At 44.0% G+C, this 15589-nt stretch overlaps 1 protein-coding gene across 1 annotated transcript in view; it reads left to right on the forward strand.

Annotated features, from left to right (window-relative positions):
* Positions 1–669: 669 nt before the first annotated feature.
* MINDY4B (MINDY family member 4B) overlaps positions 670–15589 on the forward strand; it is a 34124-nt gene continuing 19204 nt past the window's right edge. Inside the window, exons 1-7 of the mRNA XM_019748820.3 lie at positions 670–848; positions 1081–1108; positions 2771–2938; positions 9730–9849; positions 10574–10665; positions 12840–13005; positions 13550–13615. Of these exons, the coding sequence (XP_019604379.3) occupies positions 736–848; positions 1081–1108; positions 2771–2938; positions 9730–9849; positions 10574–10665; positions 12840–13005; positions 13550–13615 (753 nt within the window). The 5' untranslated portion in view covers positions 670–735. The remainder of the gene's footprint in view (positions 849–1080; positions 1109–2770; positions 2939–9729; positions 9850–10573; positions 10666–12839; positions 13006–13549; positions 13616–15589) is intronic.

Raw genomic sequence — 15589 nt, forward strand, 5'->3', positions numbered from 1 at the left:
TCACAGCAACATCTGGACTGGTATTTGGCAAAAACTGGGTACCAGAGCCTTGCAAGTTGACATATAAAATTAACCATCACAACCATCAGCATTCTTTATTATGCCAGTTATTACAGCTACAATTCATTCAGCAACCGGAAGAGACATACTTTTAAATTTCTCTCTGAAATCCATCAAGCCAGCCCCTCTTCAAACTGTATGCAAATTTCTGTGTACTGAAATTTACATCAAATATCTGTTGGCCAGTTTCTTTTTTGGCTTGCGTATTAACCAGTAGTAGTTGATACAGCTTTCTGATCTCAACAGGGTGGCTTTTACTGCTTTGGCTATGTAATTCTGTTCACAAACACTTCTGGAGAAACTACAGCATAAGGTACTATTACATTTCACCAGCATGTATCGCTTATCAATTAAATTATCCCAGTTGCTTTGATACAGATAATTGCAATCCTTTTGTTTATAAATCTGTGTCTTGAATTAAATATTCATGGCATCTATACAGTGAACAAAAATACACGAAGTATTCCACCTGTGATAAAAGTTTAATCATGATCTGACAGCAGGGGCTTACAGAGAGCCCAGGGCAGCAATTGTGTGGTGTGATCTCCTCGCTGGTCAAAAGTAGGGGTGGCTTTCTTCACCTGGCCATCTGTGCCAGCCACGGCACTTCTCCACTGCCAGACCTCTCTCTCCCACCTTAACAACTTCCTTCTTCCGATTACTTACATTTTCTAAATGGCTATGGAAGTCTCGGACCAGGAACAAAGCTCCCAAGCGCTGGATTTGGAAGAGATAACTAGGAAAATTTCATTTCTTGACAAATGGAGGGAAATCTTTAGCTATCACGGGTAAGGTGTTCTCGTTTTCTCATTTCTCTAGAATGAGGGATTTTAGGTATTTAATGAGCTTTCCCCTTGCCACATGAGAAGTTTCCATTATAGGTTTACATTGAAAATGCTTCAGGTATAACTATTTGCAGAAAGAGACTTCTCGAGCAAGGTTTGGGATGAGGTAGGTTTGAGGGTATGAGGGCTGAATAGAGTGAGTAATTTTCTTGATGTTTTCTTTTTTCATTTATAGGTTGGGAAGCAATAATCCAGCTCCTCAGGTAATTACTTTTCTCGAAGCCGGTGTGTTTTTGCTCTAGTTCCTTCTTCAAACGACCACAGTAGCAGCATCATGAGCATTTATTCTATGCACACAATGTCCTGTCATTCAGGCACCTGGCATTTAGTGTGGGAAAACAAAATCAGAAAGCCTATGGAAGATCTTTTCTTGTGCTTTCTTTTTTTATAAAGATCTCTTCCTACTTTTAAGGGCTACTTTTCATCATTAAAAGCACCATATGGTTATTATTTTAGAAAAAAGTAATATTAGAATCTAGAGTTCCTACACTGGTGAAGTAATGCTATATATTCTGACCAAGTGCTTCAGTGTCCCTGAAGAAAAGTAGTTTCGAAAAAAAGGAAAAAAAAGAAAATACTTGTCTTTATTCAGCTTTTGAGAAATCGTTTTCCTTCACCATTTTTAAATAAGGGAAAGATGACTGAATTCTGGTGTTAAAAAGGTATTTTAAAATCTGTAATACAATATGAGATAAAAGATGTTTGTATCTCATGTCACCTGAAATAGACTTTGTATTTCAGGTACTAATTCAATCATTGAACAAACACAGCTCAAAATATTAAGGTGATTTTCAGTAGTCTATGATATGGATCAAACAATTGCATTATTAATATTTTAACAACATAACACTAAAGCATCTTGCCCCAGGTAACCTGTGATCAAACCCTTTATTTGTGCTAAATCTCTCTTAACCATAGATAGTCTAAATTAGAATCAGGGAGATAATGCTTCTATTTCAGTGCTAAAAGTATTAAATGGAGATAGCTACCATTTGGGGAAATAGAATACTCAAACGATAAAACAATCTTTGAAAGGAAAAAAATAAATGAATGTCAGGTTATGCCTTACACAGGTGGGGGAAACCTGCTGCCACAAATGTAAAGATTTTCCCTTTGATTTACAAAATGCTTTTTATCCCATCAGTAGTCTGTGACTTAGATGCTGTGTTTCTGAGATAAGAAAGCATCTTCGCCTCTAGTGATCCAGAAAAACTAAGACGGCACATTCCTTCATGTTTCAGCTACCAATAGGGCAGATTTGTTTCATGACATTAGTATAGAAGTTAAGTAAATTGGAAGAAGAGTTGATACTAACTTATATTAAAATGTCATAAAATCAGTCAAGAAAAGTAAAAATAGATTTTTTTTCTTAAAGATGGGGAGTGTGGATTTTTAAAAGAAAATTATTATACTCACTTATTGGCGAACAGGAATCTGAGAGAATTAAAAGGAGATAACCTGACTTCATTTATTGGCCAGTTAACAACATAATGCAAAATACCTCATAGAGACCTGAAAGATTCATTCACTGTTTATAAAATGCTGTCTTCTCAAACAAGAGACAGTGACATTTACATTCTTCTCTAAACATAATTTCAAGTCAAGGTCTTGATAGCATTAATTATGTTTCCATAGTTACATTTAACCTCTTCAAGTCACATAAAACTTACGAGAAACCCCTTTGACACAGACACTGGGATTTTTCTGCCTCTTTTATTGCTATTTATCACAATTTTCAGACATCTTTAAAAGGGTGATAACATTTCTGGAAAAAAATATTTCAGAGAGAAAGAAAGAAAAGGGGGGGAAAGGTCACCACAGCTCTCTCTGTTTGCTTTGTTTTTTGGTGGTGGCATTTTACACAGAATCGTGAAGGCAATTGTATATCTGCTGATGAAAGTGAAGATGGAACAGGAATACCTCAGCCCAAAGGACAAGGACATTTGCCATCCAGTAGCCTTTGTTCTATTCCCAACCCCTCTATCATCTCCTCAAAATCAGGCGGCTTTCCTATCTCCCTAGCAATGGCCACGGTAAGTATAGCTTGTCAATTAAACATGAAACGAAACGTAATCTTCCCCAAACAACAAGGCTGGAGAATCTTATCTGCTGTCATGTGAGAGTATTATTGAAGATAAGACTACAGATGGTTGTTATTGGTAAAAGGAGAATATAATTTAAATGATTTATTTATGGGATTTTTCAAGGACACTGGTGACGTTACAGTCTTTTCCTCCCAAACTCCGAGAGAGTCTCTCTTTATTCACTTCCTCAGTTTACGATAGTTGAATTTGAAGGAGTAAGAGAGTCAAATTCAAATAATTCACTATATAAGGTAGGTCAGATGCCTGCAAACAGGGAAAACCATGTAGACGCAAGGAGGTGATCTCAGGAAAGAAAGGTTTTCTGGGGCTGACGACTAATATGCAGATTTGAAAAGCACCTGATATTTGAGGACCCAAGTAGATCTGGAAGCTTCCGGTTCCAGGGACCATTTGCTCAATTCAAAACTTGACCAGGGAGGGGGCACAGGGCTGAGGCAGAGACCCAGCCAGGAGGCAAAATCAGCAGCATCTCATTGGATCAAACACGCCTCGGCTGGAGGCAAGGCCTCGGCAAATGTCCAAAGGATCAGCTGTTTTATTCAAAGAGGCAAGCCTGGGAACTGGGGACGCTTAGCCAGGGTTGAGCCAGGCAAACAGTACCGGCTAGGGTGAGAGATCCCTCCAATTACACTGCCTTCCAATACAGCTCCCACTTTCACTTCATTCCCCAGCCCAACCTTCACACTACATTCTAGAGTCTCTTCTGGGGTCCTAAGAACAAGAGGACATGCTGCCCTACCCCTGGGCGTGTGTACAGAAACCACCCGGGGCCAGCCTGGTCACCTGGGCAAAGACCCACAACACTTCCTTGCAGTTAGGCCCACCGTGTGCTTACAGCTGCTCAGTCTGTGCTCCACACACAGGGTCCCTGCTGAGGGGTCAGGGGACTGGAAGCCCCTCTGGGGAAACCACACAGTCTCCATCTGCTTTTTGTGGCACGGAGGCCCAGCGGGTCCTGATGCAGTATTTCCTACTCTCAATACAGCCTTTCCTTAAGCTCCCCAGATAGAGCATCATCAGGGACTATAGCCCCCAAATTCTTTCTTGATCACAAATATCCTCCTCATAGGCTTCACCGAGCAACTCTACTGTCACATTTGCAGTACGAATGTGCTGGGAGGGCCACCTGCTCTTTCTCATTGTCAAAAATCTTTCCGCCTCAGAAACCATCCGTCTTTTGCTCAAATGCCAGATGTCACAGGAAGATGGGACAGTGGGCTCTCATAAGATGCTGCACTTTGCTCATTGGCCCCACAGCCCCTGGACGGGGTCTTCACTTGTGTCTTAGGTACCTTCTGGGTAGTGAACACAGGTGAGGAGTCCCAGTCTCAGTGGTTATATGGCCACACTGTGCTACAGGACCAAAGTCGGAGCAACTGTCTCTATTTTACTGGACAAGGTAATGTTTTTAATGACAAATCTCTAATAAAAATGCATTATTTATCTCTGAAGTAAACTTCTATGGAGAATGTCACCTTACAATTTATACGTGTCTGGAAATAGCTACCTTTTGTGTGACAAAGAGAGAAAACTAAGATTCTATCTTGGTGTTTGCCAATACCAAGAAATCTTTCCTCACCTACCTTTTTGTACTCTCTGGATTTTGAACCAAGTGAATGTACAATCTATTTTTTAAATACACACATACAAATTTTAAAAAATCGAAGAAAGCATTCACAGATGTTTCCAAAGTCTTCTAGTCTCTCTCTATATTGTAGAGGCAGCAGAGCCTGGGTCTGAGTTCTCCCACTTCTCTACAGACACAAACGTGGTGCAATTGGAGACCTCCCCAATGACTTTTCCAAGGTAATTCTCTCCCTTTGGAAAAGGCTGGGAGACAAAAGAATCAGAACACTGTAGCCTGAAATGAGTTGATGGAGTCTTAAGGAAGTCCCAGAGGAGAGGTAATTGATTTTTCTTAAAAAGAAAAGAAAAGAAAAGAATTTGGTCTTATTCCCATTATGTGGGCCAGATGATAGTGTGTCCTTTACACAGCAGTAGCATTAATTAAACACACCCTAGGAGTTCAAGATGATGAGCCTTGGGAATCTGAATATGTGTGTTCCAGGACGCGGTTCAGAAGCTTGACCAATTCTAATCGACGTTTTGGCAGTGCAGCCACCTGGCAAATTATCAGAGCTATTGCGTCCTAATATTCACAAATGTATTTTGTTATTCTGCTGTTCTCTTTCCCTTTCTGTTTGAAGTAGAGATGGGACGGATTTCCTGACATTGGCACACACTTTTTGCTGGGAATCTGCTGAGAAAGTAGGGGACGGGTGAAGCACCCCACATACCCTTGCTCTCCCCAGCTCTCCTGCTTCTCACCTTTTTGTTGCCCTGTTTCCAATACTAGACTTCTTCCTCCCCACAAGCTAACATCTTATAATGTGTGCCATCAAGGCTGCTGGCCCAGGTGAGACTGGACAAGGTGAGTGTCAGACTGTGCTCTTCCACCAGCCTCACCCAGGTGTCTTCCCTCCCTCCAGCAGCAGTTTCCCGTTGTCCTTCTCCAGGACCAGCCTGGAACACACCCCTGCAGTCCCAGAGCCTCTTTCATCAGCAATCAATAAACAACCCCCTGGGGTATTGGCAATACCACTCAGCATGATCATATTAGCAATGTACAACTGGGAGATCCAAATATTCTGGGGGAGACCCATATGAAGCTGTAACAGAGGATGACAGGCAACGGGGTGGCGCTGGGGAGCAGGAAGCACATCCCGGTATCCCCAGCATAAGGCCTGGCTGATAGATGAGCCTCAGGAGATGTTTACTTAGTTCATTAATGCACTGCTCCGGGCAATCCATAGAGAGGCAGCTTAGCAAGGGGTAGTGGGTATCACTCGTGTGCCCTTTCAGATATGCCCTCTACCGTCTCCACCCTGCTTTCTGCCCGGGAGACTGACCTGGAGGGACTCCATCAATAGGGCTCCCTCCTCCTCTGGCTTCCTATTGAGTCTGACCAATGGGAGCCCTGGCAGGAGACTGGAGAAAGGGAAGGCAATGAAGTCAGGTTGTGCATAGCTGGCTGGATCCCTCTCTGATGCAGTCCTCTCCCCCGGATGTTCTCCTTCCTGGTTCAGGTCACCACTCCTTCCCCGCCCTTTCACGTCTAGGGGACGTGACAACTTCTGGCTGTAGCAATTGTGGTTCCCCATATATAGCCCAATCTTTGTAAACAGTCCTGGTAGTAAACTTTCCTTAAGTTATTTATCCTGACTTGAGAGTACCACCCATTTCCTGCTGGGATCCTGACTAATGCAAGTTGATTTGGGTCCTGACACTGCCATTTACTAAGTATGTGACCTTGGACTTACCACTTAACTGCTCTGGGCTTCAAGTCCTTTAGCTGTAAGATTAAAGGGCTGAATTAGATTTTCTTTTTTAAATTCAACAAATACTTATTGCGAGCTGCTATGTACCAGGCACTACTCCAGAAGCTGACAAATCCATGGTGACCACACTCTAGCCAAGAGCCTATCACTCCACTTGATGGGCTAGAAGAGAAATGTCTTCTCAGGGCTCACAATTCTAAATCTCTGATTCCATGATGGTCCACTAATTTTTAAGGCAAGAAAAGATTAAGGAAGACACTTGAAAGGGAACTACTCTACTTCAAGTTGGGTGGTGAGGGTGGGGTAGAAGAGGGCTGGATGGGGCCATGTGGTCACAGGGAAACGCTAAGCCCAGGGACAAGAGACAAAGCAGTTGGGGTAAGGTAATTAACCCTGTTGGGAAGAATGACCAGGACCTCAGTTGTGTGTCTGTGTGTGTCTGTGTGTGTGTAATGATCATCGTTATTATCATCACAGCAACCAGAAAAGAGGTAGTCATTATCATCCTGGAAAACTAACAAAGTGAAAAGAGAAAAATTGTAAATGATGCTTGATTCTATTAAATAATAATGATCATTACAGTCATTTATTAGGACCATTTACCATTTGTGTCTAGTTACCAGGCAGCAAAACAACATATGCTAATCATTGAATGTGTCAGGTCGATCTTGTTACACATTCTATCCGATCTGAAAGTCAATGTCACATAGTAAGATGAGACATTGTCCGGTGGGGCCTGCCGCCCCTTTGTGGTAGGCCTCCCTGAGGTGCATCTGGACGGTGACACTCCCTTGGTTGGAGGTGGCCGTCGGTCACACAAACAGGAGATGAGATGTTTGCTTGCAGAATTTTTCTGATTGAATTTGTATGCTAAGTCTTCTCAGTCTCAACCGTCTTAATCTCTCCTTCATGCACGGCTTCTCCTCCCTTATTCCTGCCCATCTCTGGTCTCTTCCCATCTGTGTTAGGTCTTTCTTCCCCTACAACACAAGATGTGCCAGTGTAGACAGGCTGTGTTTTCAAAAAGGCAATAACACTCTGCATTTATGCAGCATTTACAGGTCCCAAAGCCCTTTTCCATACTTCTCCTTCCAGGATAGCGATGATGTGGACCGAGCAAGAATTCTCCCCCTTGAAGGATAAGCAAATAACGTGTTAGAGAGGCTGGGCAAGCTGCTCAAGTTCATGTGGTTAGAAAGGATCATCACTGGAGCTTCTCAACACTGGAGTCGGGAGTGGTCAGCCTTTCTTCTGTGCTGGGCAGCCTTGATGTCAGGGAAACGCTTTCGGGCATTTTTAGTCCTCTGCTGGGGATGTCCTGGGTGGTGGCCCTCTTTGGCCATGGTACATACCATGTCTGTTTTCCGAGAGCAGCTTCTGTGCCTGTCTGCTCCCTCTTCTGATTTGTCATTGCCCTAGACTCCAGACAGGTCATTTTCCCTGTGGAGAGGTCCAATTCCAGGCCTTTGTTCACAATGAAATGCACCTTCTTCTATTTCCTGTAAAGCCAATCTTCTCTTTTGAGGGTGGGAGCAGAGATGGCCAGTAAATAAACTCCAGCCATGGAACCAGACCCTGGTCCGATGAGGGGAAGCATGCTTCTCCTGCATCTGTCCTTAGAAACACAAGGGCCGGCTCCGTCCAAAGCTGGGAGGAGGTACCATGGCGCCGGAGCAATTGGAATCCATGTTCCTTTTGCTACACGCTTCTGCTGGCTCCAAATGCTACGATCAGTCCCAAGGTACTTTCCAGTCCCAGATTCTATTTTCTTCCTGCTCCGTGGCCCCAGCACACACACACACACACACACACACACACACACACACACACACACACATACACACACACAGTGTTCCAGTCTCACTGAACTGCTCCCCGTCCCTGGGCACCCTAAATCTTTCTCTTTGCACTACCGGCAGGCAGTAGGCCCTCTGTGCTCTGTCCCAGAGAGTGGGACATGTGCCTCTGCTAGAGCGTGGGGCTGCTTTCAGGGACATGTTGCTCAGTAACTTAATAAATCACCTGAGTCACCTCCTGGGAAAGTTAGCCCCTCATCCAGTCTGGCAAGCCAGGGAGAAAGACTCCGGGTAGAACGCGTTCACACCTCTTTAACACTTCTCACCTCCTGTCTTAATTCAAAAGAATGTGAGCACTCAGAATTTTACCAGCAACAGTTTCTAGCCATAATTCAACAGCATCATTTTATTTCCATTATTTTTTAAATCATGTTTGGCAGGTGGTTTTGATTCCCATTTAAGGAGGTGATGTGAAATGTCCCTTTCAAATAAATGTTTTCTAAGTTATAAACGAGTGGCCCAAGCTACTGAAAAATATTAATTAAATGATGATTGGCACATGAAAATGACAGCAGTCATAGGATGGCACATACAGGATTGAAGCTGGGGAGGCAGGGCAGGGGCGCTGGAATGGGCACAAATCCCAGCTGAGCTCCCACTAGCCCGGCGACCTCAGGCAACACCTCTCTGTAGAAGGAGGATAATAACAGTAACTGCCTCACAGAATTACATTCACGGAATGAGCATAAAGCACTTAGCCCAGCACCTGGGGCATAGCAAATGCTCAATGAATGCTATGCCATTTGCCAGCCTAGTTCAAATGCCGCTTTTCCCATGAAGCCTTCCTGAGTCCTTCAGTCAAAAGTTCTCTCTCCTTCCTCTGTTCTCTCACAGCGCTTTGTCCTTGACTTATAGAACTTCACACATTCTTCTTGCACATAGTTGTGGGGTATTTGACTTTCTACATACCTATATCCCGCACAGGACCTAGCACATGCTGAATGATTAACTACGTCTCTGATTATGAGTGGATTCATTACTATTGATGAGTTTGATATTTAAAGACTCGTTCCCATTTTTCTGAGAAACTCTAAAAGATTGTCCCCAATCTCAACATGCTGTAGAGTATCCTGGAAAACCTTAAAGATTCTGCGGTAAGAGAATAGAGAATGCTTGTTTAATATCAGTTAAACCTCTACTGTACCCAGAGTCGAGTCTATTCCTTTTTTCCGGAGCACGTCATGGAAATAGGGACAGAGTAGCAGCCATCGTGGGCTACAGGGGGGTAAAGGAGATGGCTAGCAATGAAAGGTGAGCTAGACACAAGGGACAAAAATCAGATAGGGACAAGGTGTGGGGCTGACACTGAGCCTTCGCAATAAAATACCCTAAGGGAGCCTATGTGACTCTTTTGCACAAGACGTTACCAGTAAAGGAGTGAAATGCAATCACACATAAACCTGAGTGGGGGAAGGGCACAGGCCGCCTGCATCATTTCACCACCTTACTGCAGGTTGCTTAATGCGGAACGTGTGTGGGAAGAGTGATCTTCGTTTGAACCGTCTATTTTATTTCCCCGCTGCAGAAGCTGCGGGAGAGCCTCTTTGGAAATACTGTCCATGTCTTCAGCCAGGAATGGAAAAAGGCCTGTTTCAGGTTCCATGCTCCTTTTTCTGACCTGGCTTTTGCTTTGGAAGTGGGAAAGGTAACAGCAGGCGATAATTTTTTTAAATCCTAATCCCATATTCTCTACGCATGTTTCCTTCCATCCTCATCCATGTGAATGTACGTCTTCATTGTAAGCACTTGTAGAAACATCTTGGTAATTTAAAATTTACCCTTAAATGATAACAGACTGTCGGGGTTGCAACAAAGACTCAAACTCCTGTTTCTCCTCCTGCCCCACCCCCACCCTCTAAACGCTAGTTTTCCTGGCTCTTCTCTCCAAGTCCTAAATATCCCTGAGGATTTAGAGGCAGGAGAAGATCTAAGAGTTTCTTTCTAGTGTGTTTAAAACCTCAATAGTTCATGTCATTGATCACCAGTCACACAGAATTTCGAGAGCTAGCCATCTAGTTTCTTACCTCCTGCAAATCTAAACGTTGGATGTGAAGCCAGGGCATGGTGGAGGAGGACACGTACCCCCAGGTGCCAGTCTTGGGGCTCCACAAGAAGCTGGTCACTGCAGGTTCTAGCCAGCCAGGGCCCACAGGGAGGGATGGCACATGTGCAGCTCAGTGTCCCTTACTGAGCCTCGTACGCTGTACGCGGTGGGGACAGGGGAGTTGAAAAGACTGCAGGGAAGAATAGATCATGACATCTATTTGCAGGAGTTCTCTTGTGTAATGTTAGCCCTGAGAGGTTCCATTGCAATTGTAGGCCCTGCTCCCAGCTTTTTCCTGCCTCACCATTCATCCTTCCCTTTTCAGGGAGGTGCCCGAAGCATCCAGATGGCTGTACAAGGATTCATCATCAAATACTTGTTGTTTACAAGGGAGGGAAAAGACTGTAACTTCCACCGGTAAGAGGCCTCAGAGAAAGAGCTATTCATTTCATGAGAACCTTTATATGCTAAATAATTACAAGGGAGAATCCCTGGGATCTCCTCAGGAAGGGGACTTGCTCATAAGCTAGAAATGGGTCTTGTTCTCCCAGGGGGGCTGGATTTCGTGACTGAGGAGGGCTCTCCTGGACTCACTCTCAAAGTTCAGTTGCAGAATAATGTTGACGGTTTTTATGAAGCTCTGCTGCAGACCACCGTGTCAGGGAAAATTAAGAAACAGGTCTCAGGGGGGCTTTCTTGACAATATTTTATGGGAAGCCCCAACCTAGCAATTCCATGAAGGAACAAAAGGGAGATGAAAATGGACTGTATGATCTTGGAGATGAAAAACCTGCTAAATGAAGGATTAATCTTTCTATTTCATGAGGCTAAAAAAGTACAGTATTTGGTAGTTGTCTACTTGAAAAATCAGTTCAAATTACTTTACTCTTAGATGTTAACAAACCCCTGTGCAAAACTCTATGCTTGGTATTAGAAAAATTATAAATAAGTAAATGGCATCTGTCTGCCTTCAGGCAGGATAAGTTATCACCCCAAACTGAATCTAAACGTATAATATATTCTAAGGTCATGAATTGCCAGTTTCCTCAGAAGCAGAGCCAGAGATGGGAATTCTTTACACAAGTGGTTTGTGAGGGGAATGCGCCCAGGAGAAACCTGTGAGAGAGTGAGGGAAGCAGGATAGAGAAAGAGAAGCTAAGGAAGAAAGTGGGTTTTGGAGAAGGCTAGCCTCAGCCAGATCTGGGGGAACTCGGGGGTGTCATTACCCCATCTTCCGATAAGGGAGCAGGGCCTTAGTACCTCCCACCCAGGTCAGGCACGGCTGCAGGCCGTCCTTCAGGAAGGGACATAAGTCCTAGTAACTTCTGGACCAGTTGCCTCCAGTTGTTCAGAGAAAGTTGAAAAGTAGGAGCCAGTAGGAGCAGTACCTGAAGCAGCTAGGGGACACGTCCACCAGCAAAGAAAAGGGATCCCTGGGAATTGAGATGGAACACATACAGTATTTGCTACAAGAATGTAAAGCATTTAGCACAGTCCCTGGCATGTGGCAAATACTAAATACATGGTAATGAGTAACCGCTGTTATAGACCTGCCCTATGAAGCCTTCCAGAACATTCCCAGCCACAAGTTCTCTCTCTACTCTAACAGCACTTTGATTTATTCTCATCTGCCTTGTACTAAGGTCTTGGAGTATTAGGCTCCTTGATACTCATTTCTGTATCACCACGGAATTAGATGGATTCCACAAATCAATGTATCAATGCTAAATACGGGGGAAACAAGCACAGTGAAGATCTACCACATAAAGACTGGTCCCCATTTCCTGGGAGGAATGACAGCCTGGGATTATTACCCGATAAGGGACTCACGAGCTAGACTGCCTGCATTCAAATCACTACTCTGTCACTTTAAAGATGAATGACCAGCAGCAAATTATTCAACTTCTCTGTCTTACTTTCTTCACTTTAAAATGGGAGTGATAATAGTATCTAGCTCACAGGCCGTTGTGAGGATTGAATGAGCAGAGATGTGTGAAGCGCTCAGGACCAGGCTGGGCGCAGTGAGTGCCGGGTGAGTGTAAGCGACAGGTTAGGAAGGTCACCTTGAAGTAGGGCCCCAGTGATGCCTGGATGCCATCAGCCAGAAAACACAGGTGTGACGTGCCCATGACAGATGGACAAGTGCATGAGAAAAGGCAGGGAGGTAGAATGTGGAAAATAAGTTCAGGGCACTGACTGGTCAACCTGGGGCAAAGGGTTTGTAAAACGGAAACCAGGGAGATAAAACTGGAAGGATTGCTTGGGGTTGCACATGGAAAGGGCCTGTGTTATTGGGTTAAAGAGCTTGGATCAATCTGCTGACATTCAGGAAAGGGGACAGGGGTGGGACTCAACGGGGGCATTAATATAATACACAGAGTAGGAATGGCTGAGATCACCAAGAGAATCATACACTGCTGTAAGGATGCCAGTTCCAGTGACAGCAGAGAGGACAAGGCCCCCCACAACATTCTCACAGGGTAGGTTGAGGAAGGAACCTGTATTCAGAAGGATTCATAAAAGTGGAGGCCCCAGCACTCGGCTCGATGACAGTCCATTCCAATGTTGTTCTCCCACGTCCTGCTTTGTAGTTTAGTTGCAATAAGCAAGCAGGAGCAGGAGAGGGCCCTCGCTGCCGTGCTCGCTGACATCCTGTGGGCTGCGGGAGAAGCTCAGAAGGCCACCCTCTGTCTTGTCACTGAGGAGACTTACGTCGCCTCAACTGCTGACCACTCTAGAGACGATTTCACGGAGCGGGTGAGTGCATTCCTACCCATCTTGCCCAATAAAGGACCAATGAAGCCCGAGTGAGCACTAACTGGAGGGGAAGCCCTATCAATGGTCCTGTAAGGATCTAATGTGATCAAAAAGGCACCTTCCAAACTGCCAAGAACCAAGGGCTGGAAGTAATCCAAGCAGCCAAAATTGAAAATCCTACTACAAATTGACCATGATCAAAAATATCTCATACCTGAAATAATCATAAACTGCATTTCCATGCCCACTGTCTTAAACATAGCTAAATTCTATCTATTCTGGAAAAAAAAAATCTGTGTATGGTTTTACCGCTCAAGATATCATATTGATTGAAAACTGAGGGATGTAATAGTGAGGCTGAGAGCCGCCCAGTTTTACCATGTATGTTTTACATGGCCTTGTGTAAGATAATACGTCCGTATTTAGTAATGTGATTTTGCAATGAAACAAAAAATCTTCCTTGAGGTGGTAACAGTGAGTTGACATCTTATAAATGTAACTTTCATCTTCCTTTTCATTTTTATCTTCTATGCCTGATTCATAGCTCCAGCTGTTTGAATTTTTAAAGAAAGAAGCCACTGAGAAATTCATCTATGATCATTTACAACGTGTAAGTGTTTAAGTGTTGAGATAATTCCTTTATGTTGAACTGATCTTACAGGAATCACCTTTCTTTTATAAGGTGTATTTTTAATGATGCTTGTTAAGAAAACCAGGTCATTTTGAGGGCGAAGAAAGGGCAGAATGAGAGAAAGAGAAGCCCGCCTCTCCCTCTCTGCAACCTGGAAAGAGGTAGATCACACACAGACCAGTCACAAATGCTGCCTTCTTCTGGCTAATCAAACCCAGAGAATAATACTGTAGGGGTCATATACCAAGATTTCTTTTGTGGGAAGAGAAAATGTTAAGGAAGTTTTCCCTTATCTAATGAATAAAACACAAAAATGGTAGACAACTAAGGCAGTAGTCTAAGTTGCCAAAATGACCATTCACACTGATTCTAAGGAAATGATTTCCACTCTGAAAAAGGTGGCTCTGTTTCACCTCTTCTATCAGCACCTTCCACACAATGTCCTCTCCTGAAGTGATTCTTCCCCACCCCCAGGTGGGGAGGGGACTAAGTAGTGGACAGTAATGGTTGAAAACGGAAAGTGCTTTTGTAGAGATTCCTCTGTGGAGAAAAGAATGAAAATTGATTTTCTAAAGAATCAGGACTCTACAATGTGAAAGTAGAGGATAATTAGCAGGGTAACCATGAAGCCACACAATTTGGATTATATGGAAGGGGAAATGTGATCCATGAAAATCACTGCTCCATTCCTTTCAAAGGCCACAGAGGCAGAAAACTTGGGCATGAGTCCTCAGCCACACTGACTGTATGATCTTGGTTAAACTTGGTTCCCTTGGCCTACCTCTCCAATCATCTCATGGCTCAATGTCACAGGCAAAAGAATCATCCCCCCAAAGCTGTCCATACCTTACCCCCTGGAACCTGTGAATGTTACATTCATGGCCAATGGGAATTAAGGTTGCTAAGCATCATCTGCTTAGGTTGATGACGCTTAGCAACCTAATTCCCATTGGCCATAAAGGTTGCTAGAGAGATGATGTTGGATTATGCAGGTGGGCCCAATGTAAGCACAAGGGTCCTTAAATGGGAAGAGGAAGGCAGAAGAGAGGGGAAGAGGGATGTGATGTGAGAAGAGTGTCACCACTGTTATGGCTTTGAAGATGGAGATCCATGAACCAAGGAATGTGGGCAGGGCCACAAGAAGCTGGAAAGAGAAAGGAAAAGATTCTCCCCTAAAGCCTCCAGAAGGAATGCAGGTCTGCTGATATCTTGATTTTAGTCCAGTAAGACCTATTGCAGACTTCTGATCTCCAGAACTATGAGATAATAAGTCTGTATTATTTAAGCTACTGAATTTACTGCAATTTGTTATAACAGTAATATGAAACTAATAAAACCTGTATGACAGATTTTATATACTTGAGATGAAATGTTACACTAGAAGCCTGCTCACAGACTCTTTGCTGTGGGTGGGAGATGTTTAATGAGGTTACATAGAGAGGAACCAAGGAAGAAATGACCCTTCCAGTTAAAAGAGGCAAACCCTTCCCTCTCTGTCTTCCATCTCTTCAACTCAGACCTGGGAGAGTCCGATTCAATAGGAAGGACCCTCACATCTGTAAGGGATTCTTAAAAGTTGAGAATCAGAGGATCAGAGGGGAATCTACACACATGCTTCTCCCATCAAATACTAAGAGTAGGGTTAGAAGAAATCAGAAAGGCCCTAAGCAGAAGCAGATGGACAGCACATGTGGGTTTGGCCCAAGAGCTACCTGTGTCAAGTAGACCCAAGCTGACCTTGACCATAGCCACACTGGGGAAGGATTGTGCCAATCCCTCCCTGACCAGGGGTTGCACACTGTGATCAGGTCTGGTTCAGACCTTTCCCAACCCGTATTCACCATCAAAATGTACCAGTCCTATGTCCCATCTTAAAGCATAGGTCTCAAGGTAGAGGTCAGAGGGCTGGCTATATGTAAGCAGTCGACCTATTGTTATAGATTGAATTGCATC

The sequence above is a fragment of the Rhinolophus sinicus genome, chromosome 17, assembly GCF_057876585.1.
Source record: "Rhinolophus sinicus isolate RSI-liver-muscle chromosome 17, RSI-T2T, whole genome shotgun sequence".
Taxonomy (NCBI): domain Eukaryota; kingdom Metazoa; phylum Chordata; class Mammalia; order Chiroptera; family Rhinolophidae; genus Rhinolophus; species Rhinolophus sinicus.